This window comes from Patagioenas fasciata, chromosome 10, assembly GCF_037038585.1.
Source record: "Patagioenas fasciata isolate bPatFas1 chromosome 10, bPatFas1.hap1, whole genome shotgun sequence".
NCBI classification, from domain to species: Eukaryota; Metazoa; Chordata; class Aves; order Columbiformes; family Columbidae; genus Patagioenas; species Patagioenas fasciata.
The window spans coordinates 7686055-7699356 of record NC_092529.1 but is presented as its reverse complement, the minus strand read 5'-3'; the positions used below and the strand labels follow the sequence as shown (position 1 = coordinate 7699356).

The following is a 13302-nucleotide window of genomic DNA, read 5'->3' as shown; positions in this document are numbered from 1 at the left end:
ATACTTCATCCTGACAAGCAGTAATGTGTTGGGGTTTTGATTGTTTGCTTTTCTTTCCACTTCTGTACTTACAAATATGCTATCCTGTTACCCACTACAATAATAAAGATTTACTTACATTTGCATATTTGATATAGTTTAATGAGTTTCAGACTATTTTTAAAATTCAAATATCAGCCTTTTTTATCACTTCTATTTTAAAAATATATTATTTAAGTAAAATGTATTAAGTTGTATTAGGAATTGTTTCATAAATTTTTAATGACTTCAAGCTGTTTCTGAAAAAAAAAAAAACCAAACAAATAGGTTATAGTAAAAGGAAACATTACTTTTTAAATTGTTTTAGTGTAATTTTTCTTCCAGTAAAGAAACTCCCACTTGTATTATCTATTTACCTACATTCAGCTGAAAATTTAAGCAAGATGCATGAAGTAACAGAGTATTGTAAAATGTGTTATCAATTGTTAATGTTATGCTTTAGAAGAATTGTGTGATTGTAAACATTCCTGATTTAAATGACTGGACAGAAATCACTTCTCTTTGCTTAGATCACTGAGCTTCCTGTGACTCTGGTCCTGCATAAGAAATCTAAGAAAGGTCAGAGCAAAGGAGCGAGTATTTCAGTGTCCCATCTTCAGTACTGCCTGCAGTCACACCAGAAGAGATGAAATCACAGTAAATGACCTGACAACAATTCTTTTGTAGGAAAAATGTAACTTTCTAATTTGTCTCCACAGGACTCTCCTCTAAAAGCTGTACAGATGTTGTGGGTCAATCTCATTATGGACACCTTTGCCTCACTTGCTTTGGCCACCGAACCTCCAACAGAGGCTTTATTGCTAAGAAAGCCATACGGCAGGAACAAACCTCTTATATCCCGTACCATGATGAAGAACATTCTGGGCCATGCTGTTTATCAGCTTACTCTCATATTTACACTTCTTTTTGTCGGTAAGAAAGTTTGTTAGGCTTGTTGCTTCATTTAAAAGCATCTAGGTCTTGTAGCCTGACGTCAAAATGCTTTAAATGTACCCATGCACATATATTAAGTCTGTTACAGTTAAACGGATAGCAGGACCAAGCTGTTTAATGGGATGGGAAACAGGACAGATGTAATAGAGCGATTTAGTCACTGTTATGTGTTGTTTACATTGGGAAGGGCCTCAGTCAGCTGCTTTTTTTTTTTTTTTTTGCCTCCTAACAAAATCACAGAATGGTTGGGGTTGGAAGGGACCTCTGGAGATCATCCAGTCCAACCCACCTGCTAAAGCAGGGTCACCAGAGTGGATCACACAGCAATGCGTCCAGGAAAGTTTTGAATTTCTCCAGAGAAGGAGACTCCACAGCCTCTCTGGGCAGCCTGGTCCAGGGCTCGGGCACCCACAAAGTAAAGAAGTTTCTCCTCATGTTCAGATGGAACCTCCTGTGTTTCAGTCTGTGCCTGTTTACCCCCATCCTGTTGTTGGGCACCACTGAAAAGAGCCTGGTCCATCCTCTTGACAGCGGGTCCACCCCTCACCTGTCCTGGTGCCTGGGATTGTTCCTCCCCAGGTGCAGGACCCTTCACTTGCCCTTGCTGAACTTCATCCATTTTTCTCTGTCCAATCCTCCAGCCTGCCCAGGTCTCGCTGGATGGCAGCACAACCTTCTGGTGTGTCAGCCCTTCCTCCCAGTTTGGTGTCATCAGCAAACTTGCTGAGGGTGCACTCAGTCACTGCAGCCAGGTCATTAAAATGTAGGTTTGGGCTTTGACTGAAGTTTATGTTAAAACGCAGCATAGAAGATTACATTTTTATTGGAGTATCTAGCCTGATTCTTCTATACTAATATACATTTTGAGACTTGCCCTCTTTAGTAGGCATGTAACAACAAATAATATTAAAAAAAAAACACTAAAAAAAAAAAAAAAATCAAGATTCATTTTACCAATATCTGGAGAAGCTTTAATCGTGAGCAAAATGTTTGCCACAGTCAAGAAATAATGCTGATCTTAAGTAGTATAGATAAGCAAGTAATCAATATTAAGTGATACAGAGAACACTCTGTTTTGACATTTAATATCTAGAATGGATATTAAAAGGGAAAAAAGAATCTAATTTATGAGATTACTGGACTCTTCTTCAGGCTTGCTAGTAATGGATGCTTTTTATAGTTGTACTTTGGAGAGGGGAGGGAAGGAGGAGGAATGTTTCTTGCTTCAAGGAACAGTAGGGGCTAATAATAGATTCTGTTGCTCTACAATAAGAACTGAACTTGCTCAAAGGACTGTTAATTTTATCAGTTGGGTATTGTGCTCTTGTCACTGTGTCATCACTGCTAAATTACATGTGTTGTCTTTCAGATATTTTTTTCTTTGTATACAGACTTTAATACAAGCTGTGAATGTAAATTTATGAATCTTATGAGCTTTTTTGAGGTCCGTCGTTACGGTCTTGCTCCACATCACCAGCAACTGGCAGTATATTTAGAATGCTCAAAGGAGGTGATGGTCTGTTTACAGTGGAGCTATTTAAACCAAAATAATCATCAGGTTTTGAAGAGAGATAGGCTGTAACCTTCTAAGAATTACAGTGTATTTTGAGAATGTCTAGCAAGTCTAAGGAAATTATAATTTCAGATTCTTTTAAATGGGTTTATAAGATCTTGGTAATCCATGTGCTGTGAATCTTGGAATGAGAACGTCTGTGAACTTTATGGGGAGTTTTAATGGCATTTCAATGAGGTTTATGGTTTAAAATACTATATACTTAGCCACAATGAAAAGAAAATCGGGCTTTCTCACCCTGTGCTAATTACTTCTGGGTATTTCTGGAAAACTTATGTATACTTTGAAGGATGTAGCCCAAGCAGTTTTCTGACAAGCCTAGGAAATCCAGTCTTTTCCTTTCTAAGCTCCACAGGACTCAGGTTTGCAGTGAGATGATGTTCTAAACTCAATGTTTTGATAAGTGAATTCCAAATGAATTAGAATGATTTATATTTTTATCAATACTTCATTTTTTTGTATTGGATTTCTGTAGAGACTGCTACATCAAGTTTTTCTATTTTCTATAATGTGGCAATAAAAACATTGTGTTTGAACATACAGTAATGCCTTTGAGACATCAGGCACATCACAAATCCAGAAGCCACTGTCTAGTTCTGTCAAACTGCAATATACAAACTTAGCCTCAGCAACTAGGCATAATAAACCTTCAATTGTTGTACTATACTATAATGCCTTTTGGAACATGTTTGGAAATAAAAACTAGTTATGGGTTTAACCAATGCCAGTCCACAGTAGCAGCATGTTCTGCTTTGGCAATTAAGTGATGCGATACAATAATAGAACCTTAAGCACAAGTACTCTCACCAAGGAAAGTATTATTCGTATATTTGTGTTTGTGTGTGTAGTGAATGAAAGCAAATAGATGCAATGTGTGTATATGCGTGTGTGTGTGTATCTGTAGAAGATAAAGTGGTGATATCTGTTTGCTCTCATTAATTTTTTCATTTATTGTTTGTATGTAATAAGGGGAATATTTTCCAGTACTTAAGTTATCTCTCTGGAGATGTATAATCTACTTAAAAATCTCTGCTGTCTCCTAGTCTACATTTTGTTGCCTCATACTGTGTTACTGATATATTTGTGATACTGTATTCTACATTCAGTCAAAAGACTATAAGCCAAATTCTTCCTTTGGAAACATGCTCATTATTCCCTGTGACTTGAACATGAACTGCTCAGATATCCCAAGGCAAAAAGTGCTCACTGTTAACTTAGCTTATGAAATAATGGCCTCAGGAGAAAACCTGAGGAAACTCTTCTTCTTTCTTTGGAAATTCTGAATATAATGCTAGTAGAATAGTGGAAAAATGTTCAAGTTTCAATTTGTTTTTATTAACAAAACACTGGTTATGAAAATTAGTAGTATTGTGATAATCTTCTTTAGTTTTATTTCATTCATGATTTACACTTCAAGTGAATGCCTCACCCTTACTTTAAGACAATGCCTCTTCCAATAACCGTATGTTATTTGTAAACTGCATATAGGAAAGTGGATAAGGAACTGGCCATGAGCCGCCCATGTGCTCTTGCAGCCCAGGCCAGTTGTATCCTGGGCTGCATCCCCAGCCCCATGAGCAGCAGAAAGAGGGAGGTGACCCTGTCCCTTTGCCCCACTCTGTGAGACTCCCCTGCAGTGCTGGTCCAGCTCTGTCCTCAGCACAGGACGCACATGGACCTGCTGGAGAGGGGCCAGAGGAGCTGCAGGAATGATTCGAGGTTGGAACAGCTCTGCTGGGAGGACAGGCTGAGAGAGCTGGGGTGTTCGGCTGGAGAAGAGAAGCTCTGGGGAGACCTTACTGCAGCCCAATATAAGGCCTTGTAAGACAGAGAGAGACTTTTAACCAAGGCCTGAAGTGACAGAGCAAGGGGCAACAGTTCTAAACTCAAAGAGGATAGGTTTGCTTGGACGTAAGGAAGAAATGTTTTTACAATGAGAGCAGTGAGACATAGGAACAGGTTGCCCAGAAAAACTGTGATGCTCCATCATTGGAAGTGCTCAAGGTAAGGTTGGATGCAACATGATCTACTGCAAGATGTCCTAGCCCCAGCAAGGGAATTGGACTAGATGATCTTTAAAGGTCCCTTCCAACCCAAGCCGTTCTATGATTCTATAAGAACAGAGGTCCCTCAGGTGCAGGGATTTTTCAGGATGTGTGGTTTTATCGTGCTTTTTTCCATTGGTCAGATCAAAAAGTGACAGTCAAATTATCAAAATAAAGAACAATGCCTGATGGTATGCTTTCAAAGCATACAAGCAGAATGATCTAAACCAAATCTATTTAAAACCAGGAATGTCTCTTTTTTTTTCATTAATATCCTTGGCTGCTTGTCAAGAGTTTTGCCGTACTGGATTAGCAAATGGGTAAAAACTGCTGAAGAGTGAGGGCTTCTAATTATCGTAGAAAATCTCAAATGTACTGTCAATGGTCTCAAGTGCTTAGTACATCAGAAATAATTGACTTCTCACAATAATTGCTATTTTGTTAGAGGACATGTCCTACTGAAAACTATTTGCGTAGGTATACAGAGTTATTAGATAAAAGTCATCATTTAAGAAGCATCTTTCTCAGAAAGTTTAGATGCCTTTTGCTCACTGGTGTTGTAAGTTCTGCCTGTATTATAGCAAGTGCAGCAAGAAAGCTGGTAAAGTAGAGCACAGGAGGCAACTAGCTAAAGCAAAAAAAAAAGGAAATATAAATTTAACTTTTATTAATTTATTCTAGTGGAAACCTTTATTTTTGTCTTACACCTAGGTGAGAAAATGTTTAAGATTGACAGTGGGAGGAATGCACCACTTCACTCTCCTCCTTCAGAGCATTACACCATTATCTTCAACACTTTTGTCATGATGCAGCTTTTCAACGAAATCAATGCAAGGAAAATCCACGGCGAAAGAAATGTCTTTGATGGCATCTTCAGAAATCCTATTTTTTGCACTATTGTTCTGGGTACATTTGCTATTCAGGTAATGGTTTGGGCAAGAATTAGTAACTATTTCTTCACAAATTTACCTTAAAGTGTGGTGGTGTTGTTTGGGTTTTTTTTCTTTGTGTTGGTTATCCTGCTGTACGGTGTGTGGGTTTCCCACCGTCTTTCTCCAACAGATCTAGATTTCGGTGTATTATCAGTCTACCTGTGACAACATGTCTGTAAGTTTACAATAAAATGTTAATTAGAGTGAAAAATCTCTCATGTAATGGACATTTCAAAATAAACTACATCAGGGTCAACTTCTCCCCAGCTGAGACACTCAGAAGCTGGGGGAATACATGGGGGACAGTCTTGTTTGCTTTCTGCCTGGGCATTCATATATGACTGTTGTTAGATCTGAGGCTAAGGAAGCCTTAGTCTGAACTCATATGGCTTTTTCTGACCCTTAATTCAGGCTTCACACATTTGCATGGTTTGATTTTTAGTGACTGAGATTCTGCAGCTTTTGCTGGATGGGTTCCAAAAATGTACTTCTGGTAGCTTGACTTGGTGCCACCCGAGAGCGTCAAATGACGTATTTGAAATATAAGATGGTATTTTGGGTGCCCTTTAGATTCAGTCCACTAAAGAATAGATTGTTAATAATATGTTTGATGATTCTACTGGCAAAATATGTTGGAATCAAAGCAGCAGAGAGGTAATATATAGAAAGACAAAAATAAAAATCTCAAGTAAAATATGACTGAAAGTTATTGTTTTGTGGGGTTTTTTTCACAGAAAATATTTACCCCCTTTCTTTTCTGCTTTTCTTTGCAGATAGTAATTGTCCAATTTGGAGGAAAACCATTTAGCTGTTCTCCCCTGCAGCTTGACCAGTGGATGTGGTGTGTATTTATTGGATTAGGAGAACTTGTATGGGGTCAGGTAAGCATTCAGGAATATGCAGCTTGCTTTCAGTTTTATAAACCAAACCCAGATCTTACATTGTTCATAATCCTACTCTACCCATTTCCTCGATCTCTCACTATGTCACATTTAGCATGCATTGAAATACAGGGTGCTCTCAAGTACTTCAAGAATACATATAGTAGTAAGGACCATTTATCCCACAGTTCCTTTTGATTTTTGTTCTTCTTTCCCTAAGCAGGGCATGCTGTCACCAAGGTCATCTTCAGTTAGGCTTTTCATGAAAGACATTTGATTCATAACGTAGTTCTCTAGTCACAAAATAGTATAGAAAGGGCAAATGCACTGTAGCCATCCCTGCAACAGAGCACCCAATGCAGCGTGTGTATCTTCAGCCATGGCAAATTTTTGCAAGTGAAAAGAAGTTCCAGTTCTGTGTCGACTCATTCTCTTGCTGAAACTGCCGTTCTGTCAATCCATGGTAGCCCTGTTACTGGCACAGGACTAAGTCCAGTGCATTTAATACATGGGCTCCATCCACCTCCCTGTGTGTGCAAAGAATGGACGAGGGGATGAAAGAAAAAGGAGGTTTTTTTCCTGTAATATTTGCAGAAAGGTGCAGTTTAATTCACATGTATTTTTAAATTCTGCTACAACCTGTGTCATCATTAGCTCATATAAAATTATATATGGATATAAAAACAAGTGTAGATGAGATAGTTAAGTAAGTTACGTGATTATCTATAAGTTATGTGAGTATCTGTCTGGAAGTAATAACACAGATACAATCAGTATTGTTAAAATACTACATAATTCTTTTATGTACAAACACATATTGCAAAGTTAATAATGTTAATTTTTTCACCTTTGAATGCATTATTAATGTATTGAAGTTGATGCTACCTGACACAGATATAAAGATACATATAGATCAGCTAGTTTGCCACTGTGAAGAAATGGGCAAGAAATTGCCAGCTGCATTGAATACTGAAATGGTTCTGATGGGATTGTAATAAATAGATGCTAGCTTTCAACACTGATTATTTGTTCTCTTACGGAAAAAGTAACTTTTTGGACAGTTTGGCTTCAGATTTCTTTTAAGAAATAAGCTCAGAGTCATGACAACTTTTAATGCATGTGTTGCTGAAAACCACCACTATTAGATTGTTTTACTGTAAGTACTACCTGAGGATGGAATTTGATCTATAACCTTGCAGGAGGAAGACTGCAAATCAGTTTGATAATTGTTGGAAAGAAAAGGGTTGTTTTCAACTGATTGGAAAATAACAACGTCAGGAGGGGGCAAGAAAATCAGGGAATGGGAGAAAACCCCAGCTATTTTATTAGACCAGTCAGCTGGGAAGAATTTCCTGCAGCCTTTGATCAATGTATTATTTGGCTTCTAAATTTAGTTATACGTGGTTATTACATAATCATTGAGAACTAAGAAAAATATCGGCATCTGTTTTCAATTTAGAGATGGGCATAGTTGCCCAAGCCTTATTGCGAGAGTCTAGCCATTAGAATTAGAATTCTTTATCACCTTACAAAACTGCAGTAATTTTCCTGAGAATAATAGTTCTTTAATCTACATGCAATCTATTGTGTCTACTGTTACCTGAACTGGGGAGGTCTCTGCAGGTAGGGAGAACAAATGAATAAAGAAAAAGACAGGTAAACACCCTAAGAAAATAATCAGAGCAGAATCTACCAGCCTGGCTGACAGGTGTTGTGAAGGAGAGGTATGTTATATTGCACAGAATCACTACTGTTTCTGTGTGTACTGTCTTGCAAGTACTCACCACCATAATTTTCATCAGATACCAAAAAGTTTCAAGTAGCTTCTTTCTGTAGAATACTGGCATTAGAGTGTTTTGAAAGCTGGCAAGCTCGAGGAGTTCCAGTAAGTATTTAAATAACTAGCACTTACCTTTTTTTTTTTTCTCCTGTTCTGTCTTTGCTCGTGTCACACCAATTCATTCATTTTCAAAGTTTACATCTTGTTTTTCAAACTCGACACATTTTGAAAAGGTTCTGTTGTAGTGAACAAACTTGTTTTTTTGACATTTTTTTATCCGTCTTTAAAAATGGTATAACAGAAGTGAGGTTATGGATGATGAAGCTCAAGGAGACGCTCAGCAAAATCAGTAGTTTATCTTCATGCTGAAAATCTTTGGTGTCTTTTCATGTGTCTTCACTATATGCACTCCAGGTTTCCAAAACTGTAAGATGCATTCTCACCAACTTTCCTACAACTGTCTGATTCTGTCTCTACCTTTCACACATTTGGGCTTCAGAGGTGATTGCTCAATGCTGAAACAAAGACAAAAAAGAATATTGACCATTTTTTTTTGCTAGATGGGTATAATAGTTAATTTTGTAAGAGATTTCTTTTTTTTTTTTTTAAAGCATTCAACATGCTCCAGATATTGTCTTGTTTAAATAGCCATCTGCTCGTATTTTTATTCAAGCTGACAAAAGAAATCAGAACAAAGAGAAAATGACTGCCCAAGAGGGTAACACTGAAATGTGTTTAAAATAATTGTGTTAGCACATTTTCTAACTACAGTATTTGCAAATTTTTAAGATTATTAACTATCTCCTGTATTAATTACTATCAAGGACCACTTTGGTGGACAAACAGAATAAGAAGAGAGGCTGAGTTAATCAGAATTCATTAGTAATAAGGACATGGAGTACAAGGTAGCCCTATAAGAGACGTCCAACAGGGAGACAGTCAAGCCCACACGTTTCAGAATCCTCATGTGTGATAAATGCTGAGAAAAGTGTTTCGACTTGCTGAACCAAAGGGAAGCTGAGTACATGAACCAAGGTAGTGGGAGATTTGTAAGCATGAGATGCAATTTCTGGCTCACATTAACATTATATTAGTTTGTTAGCAGTCATTAGAAATAACCAAACTCTAATTGCAGAAGTATCAATCTTGCTAAGTTTTATTTAAATAATTACATTCAAATACTTACACCTTCTTTTAGTTTTTTGAGAAAGGACAACATTTTTCCCAGCCTAAAACTTGCTCCATGGCTGGGTATTGCCAGTGTGGTTTAACAATGCAAGTAATTCTAATTGTTTACATAGTAAACTAAGCATTTTTGGACTAAAATGGAGTTTTGTAAGTGTAAAGTACTATTATAAATATGCTTATCTTAGCTTTCCTGGAAGATTATAAATTCTGTTATAATATCCACGTTCTTTTGTAATTAGGTCATTGCAACCATCCCAACAAGTAGGCTAAAGTTTTTAAAGGAGGCAGGGAGGCTCACGGAGAAGGAGGAGGTCCCTGAAGAAGAACTCAATGAAGATGTCGAAGAAATTGATCATGCAGAGAGAGAACTTCGACGCGGACAAATTCTCTGGTTCAGAGGGCTCAACAGAATCCAAACCCAGGTATGCAAAAAGTAAATGCCCACACAGTCTAGAAAAAAATGCTTCATCTTCGATCAAGGCAATATAATGTTATAAGGAAAGCCACAGAGAGTTTGTGTGTGTGAACAGTGGTATTTGCTAATTACTTTTCTGGTTTCAAAGGAGGAACACATAAAAATATAGGTAAACTGAACAAAGGGGTGTATGTGTGTGTACAGCAGGAGAGATAAAGTGAAAGATTATAAAATGATAATATGCAAACATAGAAATAGTTTTTTGAGACTGCTGTGAATGGACATTCTTTTTCTACCCCAGTGATGACAGCTCATAAAATAGTGCTACTTGAAAAATGCTGTGATAATGGGTAGCAAAATGTTTTGAAGGCTTTCTAAAGCACACTGGTTTACTTTGTCAAAATATATTGTTGCTACCACTTCTGCAATAACAGAATAATTTAAATTGGTGAGTCTAAAGTATAATTTGATTTTAAAAAAATCTGTTCTGGCACTACCATGTATCTATCATGATTAAAAGGAATTTATTTTTTTCCTATTAGGTAATGAAAAATGTGGTTCTGGATTTATTCTTAGTAGTAAGGGCCTAAGCATCCATTAAATATTGAAATGTATGTGTTGGCTACTGTGGGTGATTTCTTAGAATGATCTATCTTTTTATTAAGAATGTGCTCATGGCATTTTTAAATGTACTAAATACGTACCCTGAATCATGGTGCTAAATATAGTCCAGGTTAGGATATCTAGAATAATTTGTCCTGTAGTGCTAAAATCCATATTTGAACTATTTTGCCTTTTTCATTGCAGTGAAGTAGCACGTTTCATAGCATTCTAGTGCTCTCTTGCAGAAGAGAGCAGCTCTGAAAGACAGATATGTATCCACCATATCCGATCTGAAAGTTGTACATGATGCTTACAAGAAAAAGAGGTGAATAATTAAGAAAAATATTCAATTCTTTCAAGAATTAAATTTCTATATCAGAAGAAAGATGTATTTTCTCCCTTTTCCCATCTACAAATTTATACTTTTTTTTTTTTTTGAGAAAGAGATGCAGCCATGTGTTTTAGAAAACAATTGGGGAAAGCAGTTAACTGAAAGTAGGACAGTCAGGTCTCTTCAGTGCATCTGCAGAGAAAAGAAAGAGGGTGGAAACTGCCAGGAGAGAGATTAAGAGTTTGGGTAGATTCCCAGGGTTTTGTGGTAAGTAATTAAATACGGATCTTCAGCTTTGGGTTGTGTGTCTTGACTCTGAGTCAGGAGCACTCATCATTAGAGAAAGTTCAAATTGTCACAGTATAAAGGTGACAAACAGGTGCCGATGTAGTGGTGATCTTTATGAGAAGATGACCTCTAAATTGTGCGTTCTTTTCTTCCTGATGGCTATAGGAGGAGTGTTGTCTGTTGGCATTTCTGTCAGGATGTCTTTCTGGTTGTGGTGAGTGTAAACAACTACAAGCACAAAAAGTAAATTACATCCTTTCAGTTCTTTTTCTAGCCCAAGAGGTAGATTTTAGCTCTTCTGCATATCTTTGTCCACTTAATTCACAGATAAATTATTATTCTTTTATACTATTTAAAACCAAATGAACATTAATTATATTTCTTTGCTAACATCCATCTTCTTAGTTTCCTTCCTGCTCTTAGTTGTAGAAATACCTTCAGTAGGATGTATTGTTTCTCTTCTGCCAAGTGGCCTCTGTGATTTTTTTTTTGTTGTTCTCATTTTGTTTATTCAGCGACTTTGATTTTTACATCCATTTCACATCTGTGGAATGATAATGAAAAAAGGAAATGGGCCCAAAGATTCAAAATAGTTCCAAGGTGTCCACTGGAGGGTGATGAACTTATCTGCAGGCCAAACTAGATCCACTGTTGGACGGATCTGGAGTTGAGCGCATTTCGATGCGCTTTGTTTTGTGGCCCATCCAAATGAATTCATACACTTGTACTGCGTTTCTCAGGAAGCCAGCTAAAGAAGAGTTGGTGGAAGAAGACGAGGATGTCTGTAGCATCCTTGGGGAGCTGGAGGATTTGCAGGAATCCTCTGCTGGCTAATGCACTTCTGGAGATGCGGAAGAAGAAGGTAGAGCATCCCCTCACTTTATATATATATCAGAGGATGACAGTAAGATTAGGAATAAACTCTAGACTCACGACTAGATTGATCATTCAAATCCTAACAAGACCAGTTTCCACCATCATACACTTGTGCTGTATAGTAGATTATTTTTGCTTATTTTCTACTCAGTCATCATTGGCAAGAGAACCACAGCGCTCCACAAAAGCCTTCACTCCTAAAACAGTTATAAAGAATCTACGATAGTTTCTTTTTTTTTTTGCAGATAACTGACAGATCTCCCTTGAAGGTTCCAATAAAAACTCATCCAAACTGACACAAACTTTGCAGTAATAAAGGCATTTTTTTCTTTTTTGCACGCTCTTTCAAAGCAGAGGGTTCAAACGTAGACACCAGAGAACAGATCTCCACTGTTGATTCTTCGTACTGACATGTCAGATATATTTCTGCGAAGACATGCATTAATTTGCTTTACAGAAAAGTGTTTGAAAAATGCATATAACCAAGTTAAAGAGACTGGCTATCTACTGATTTTCTTTTTTGTCTGCCTTTGTTCATTTACATATGTCTTATATGTAAATTGTCTTATACTACCAGGCTTCTGCAGACGGGTTCATGTTGTTCTCTGAATGGAAGAGTTTCCTTTCTGGATACCTCTCTCAGAAGGCCACTGACATAGGAAGTTTCACAAATGACTCATCCTAGTTGTGCAGGTTTCAGAAAGATATAAAGGCAGTCTCAAACTGCAGAAAAAACAGGCCTTTTCAACCTCAGCTAGTTTTCAGCAATTTTTTCCAAGCCTTTGTTGCGTTTCTCACAAATTCTTCATTCTGAAGGAAGAGACAGGACGGATCATACCATCTTGGCAGATCTAATACCCTTTGGAAAGTTCACCAAATTCACCTTCAGACAAAACTGAGTAATCTGAGTAACAGCCGAAAATCACGGCATCTTTTAAAATGGTATACTGAAAAGTTTCTATAGACAGCCTATGTTTCAATATGGAAAAATTAGGAGATTTGAAAACTTTTCAAGCTATGTGTCAGATTTTTACACCACTAGGCCTGATTTTTTCCTCCTTTGCTTTGCTCACTGTGTAATTCACTTTGCTTTATCTGCTTAAGGTAGGAAATAACTATCTAGATATGTTTTGAGAATAAAGGCAAAAACTGAAAAATATACAGGGGTCATGTTAACTGCTACTGAAAAAAGATTATTTCTCTTTAGATACTGCACTGTATTTTCTTTCCCTTCCTTTCTGCATTAAAACTTTTCTCTTTAATGCAAACAAACCCTATAGCAATGAAAGTCATTCCTCCTGGCAAGTGATTTTTAGATAAGTAGCTACCACTTCATTTTATGGCTTCCCATATAGCTTTTAATATAGGAAACACTGTAGTAGCTCCATGGAAGTGGAATGGAAACAGGTTTATTTCAT

General features: G+C 37.1%; 1 protein-coding gene and 1 long non-coding RNA gene across 21 annotated transcripts in view; one reads left to right on the top strand and one right to left on the bottom strand.

The window, feature by feature from the left end:
* Window positions 1-13302, top strand: part of ATP2B2 (ATPase plasma membrane Ca2+ transporting 2) — a 393712-nt gene that overhangs the window by 363840 nt on the left and 16570 nt on the right. For all 20 annotated transcript variants that reach the window (XM_071813028.1, XM_065845964.2, XM_071813033.1 and 17 more), the window contains 4 exons: window positions 738-951; window positions 5302-5513; window positions 6296-6403; window positions 9611-9793. In XM_071813028.1, coding sequence (XP_071669129.1) covers window positions 738-951; window positions 5302-5513; window positions 6296-6403; window positions 9611-9793 — 717 coding nt within the window. The remainder of the gene's footprint in view (window positions 1-737; window positions 952-5301; window positions 5514-6295; window positions 6404-9610; window positions 9794-13302) is intronic.
* The window catches only part of LOC139828769 (uncharacterized), a 53983-nt gene continuing 48704 nt past the window's right edge, over window positions 8024-13302 (bottom strand). The window contains exon 3 of the long non-coding RNA XR_011740703.1: window positions 8024-8698. This is a non-coding gene — a long non-coding RNA (uncharacterized lncRNA). The remainder of the gene's footprint in view (window positions 8699-13302) is intronic.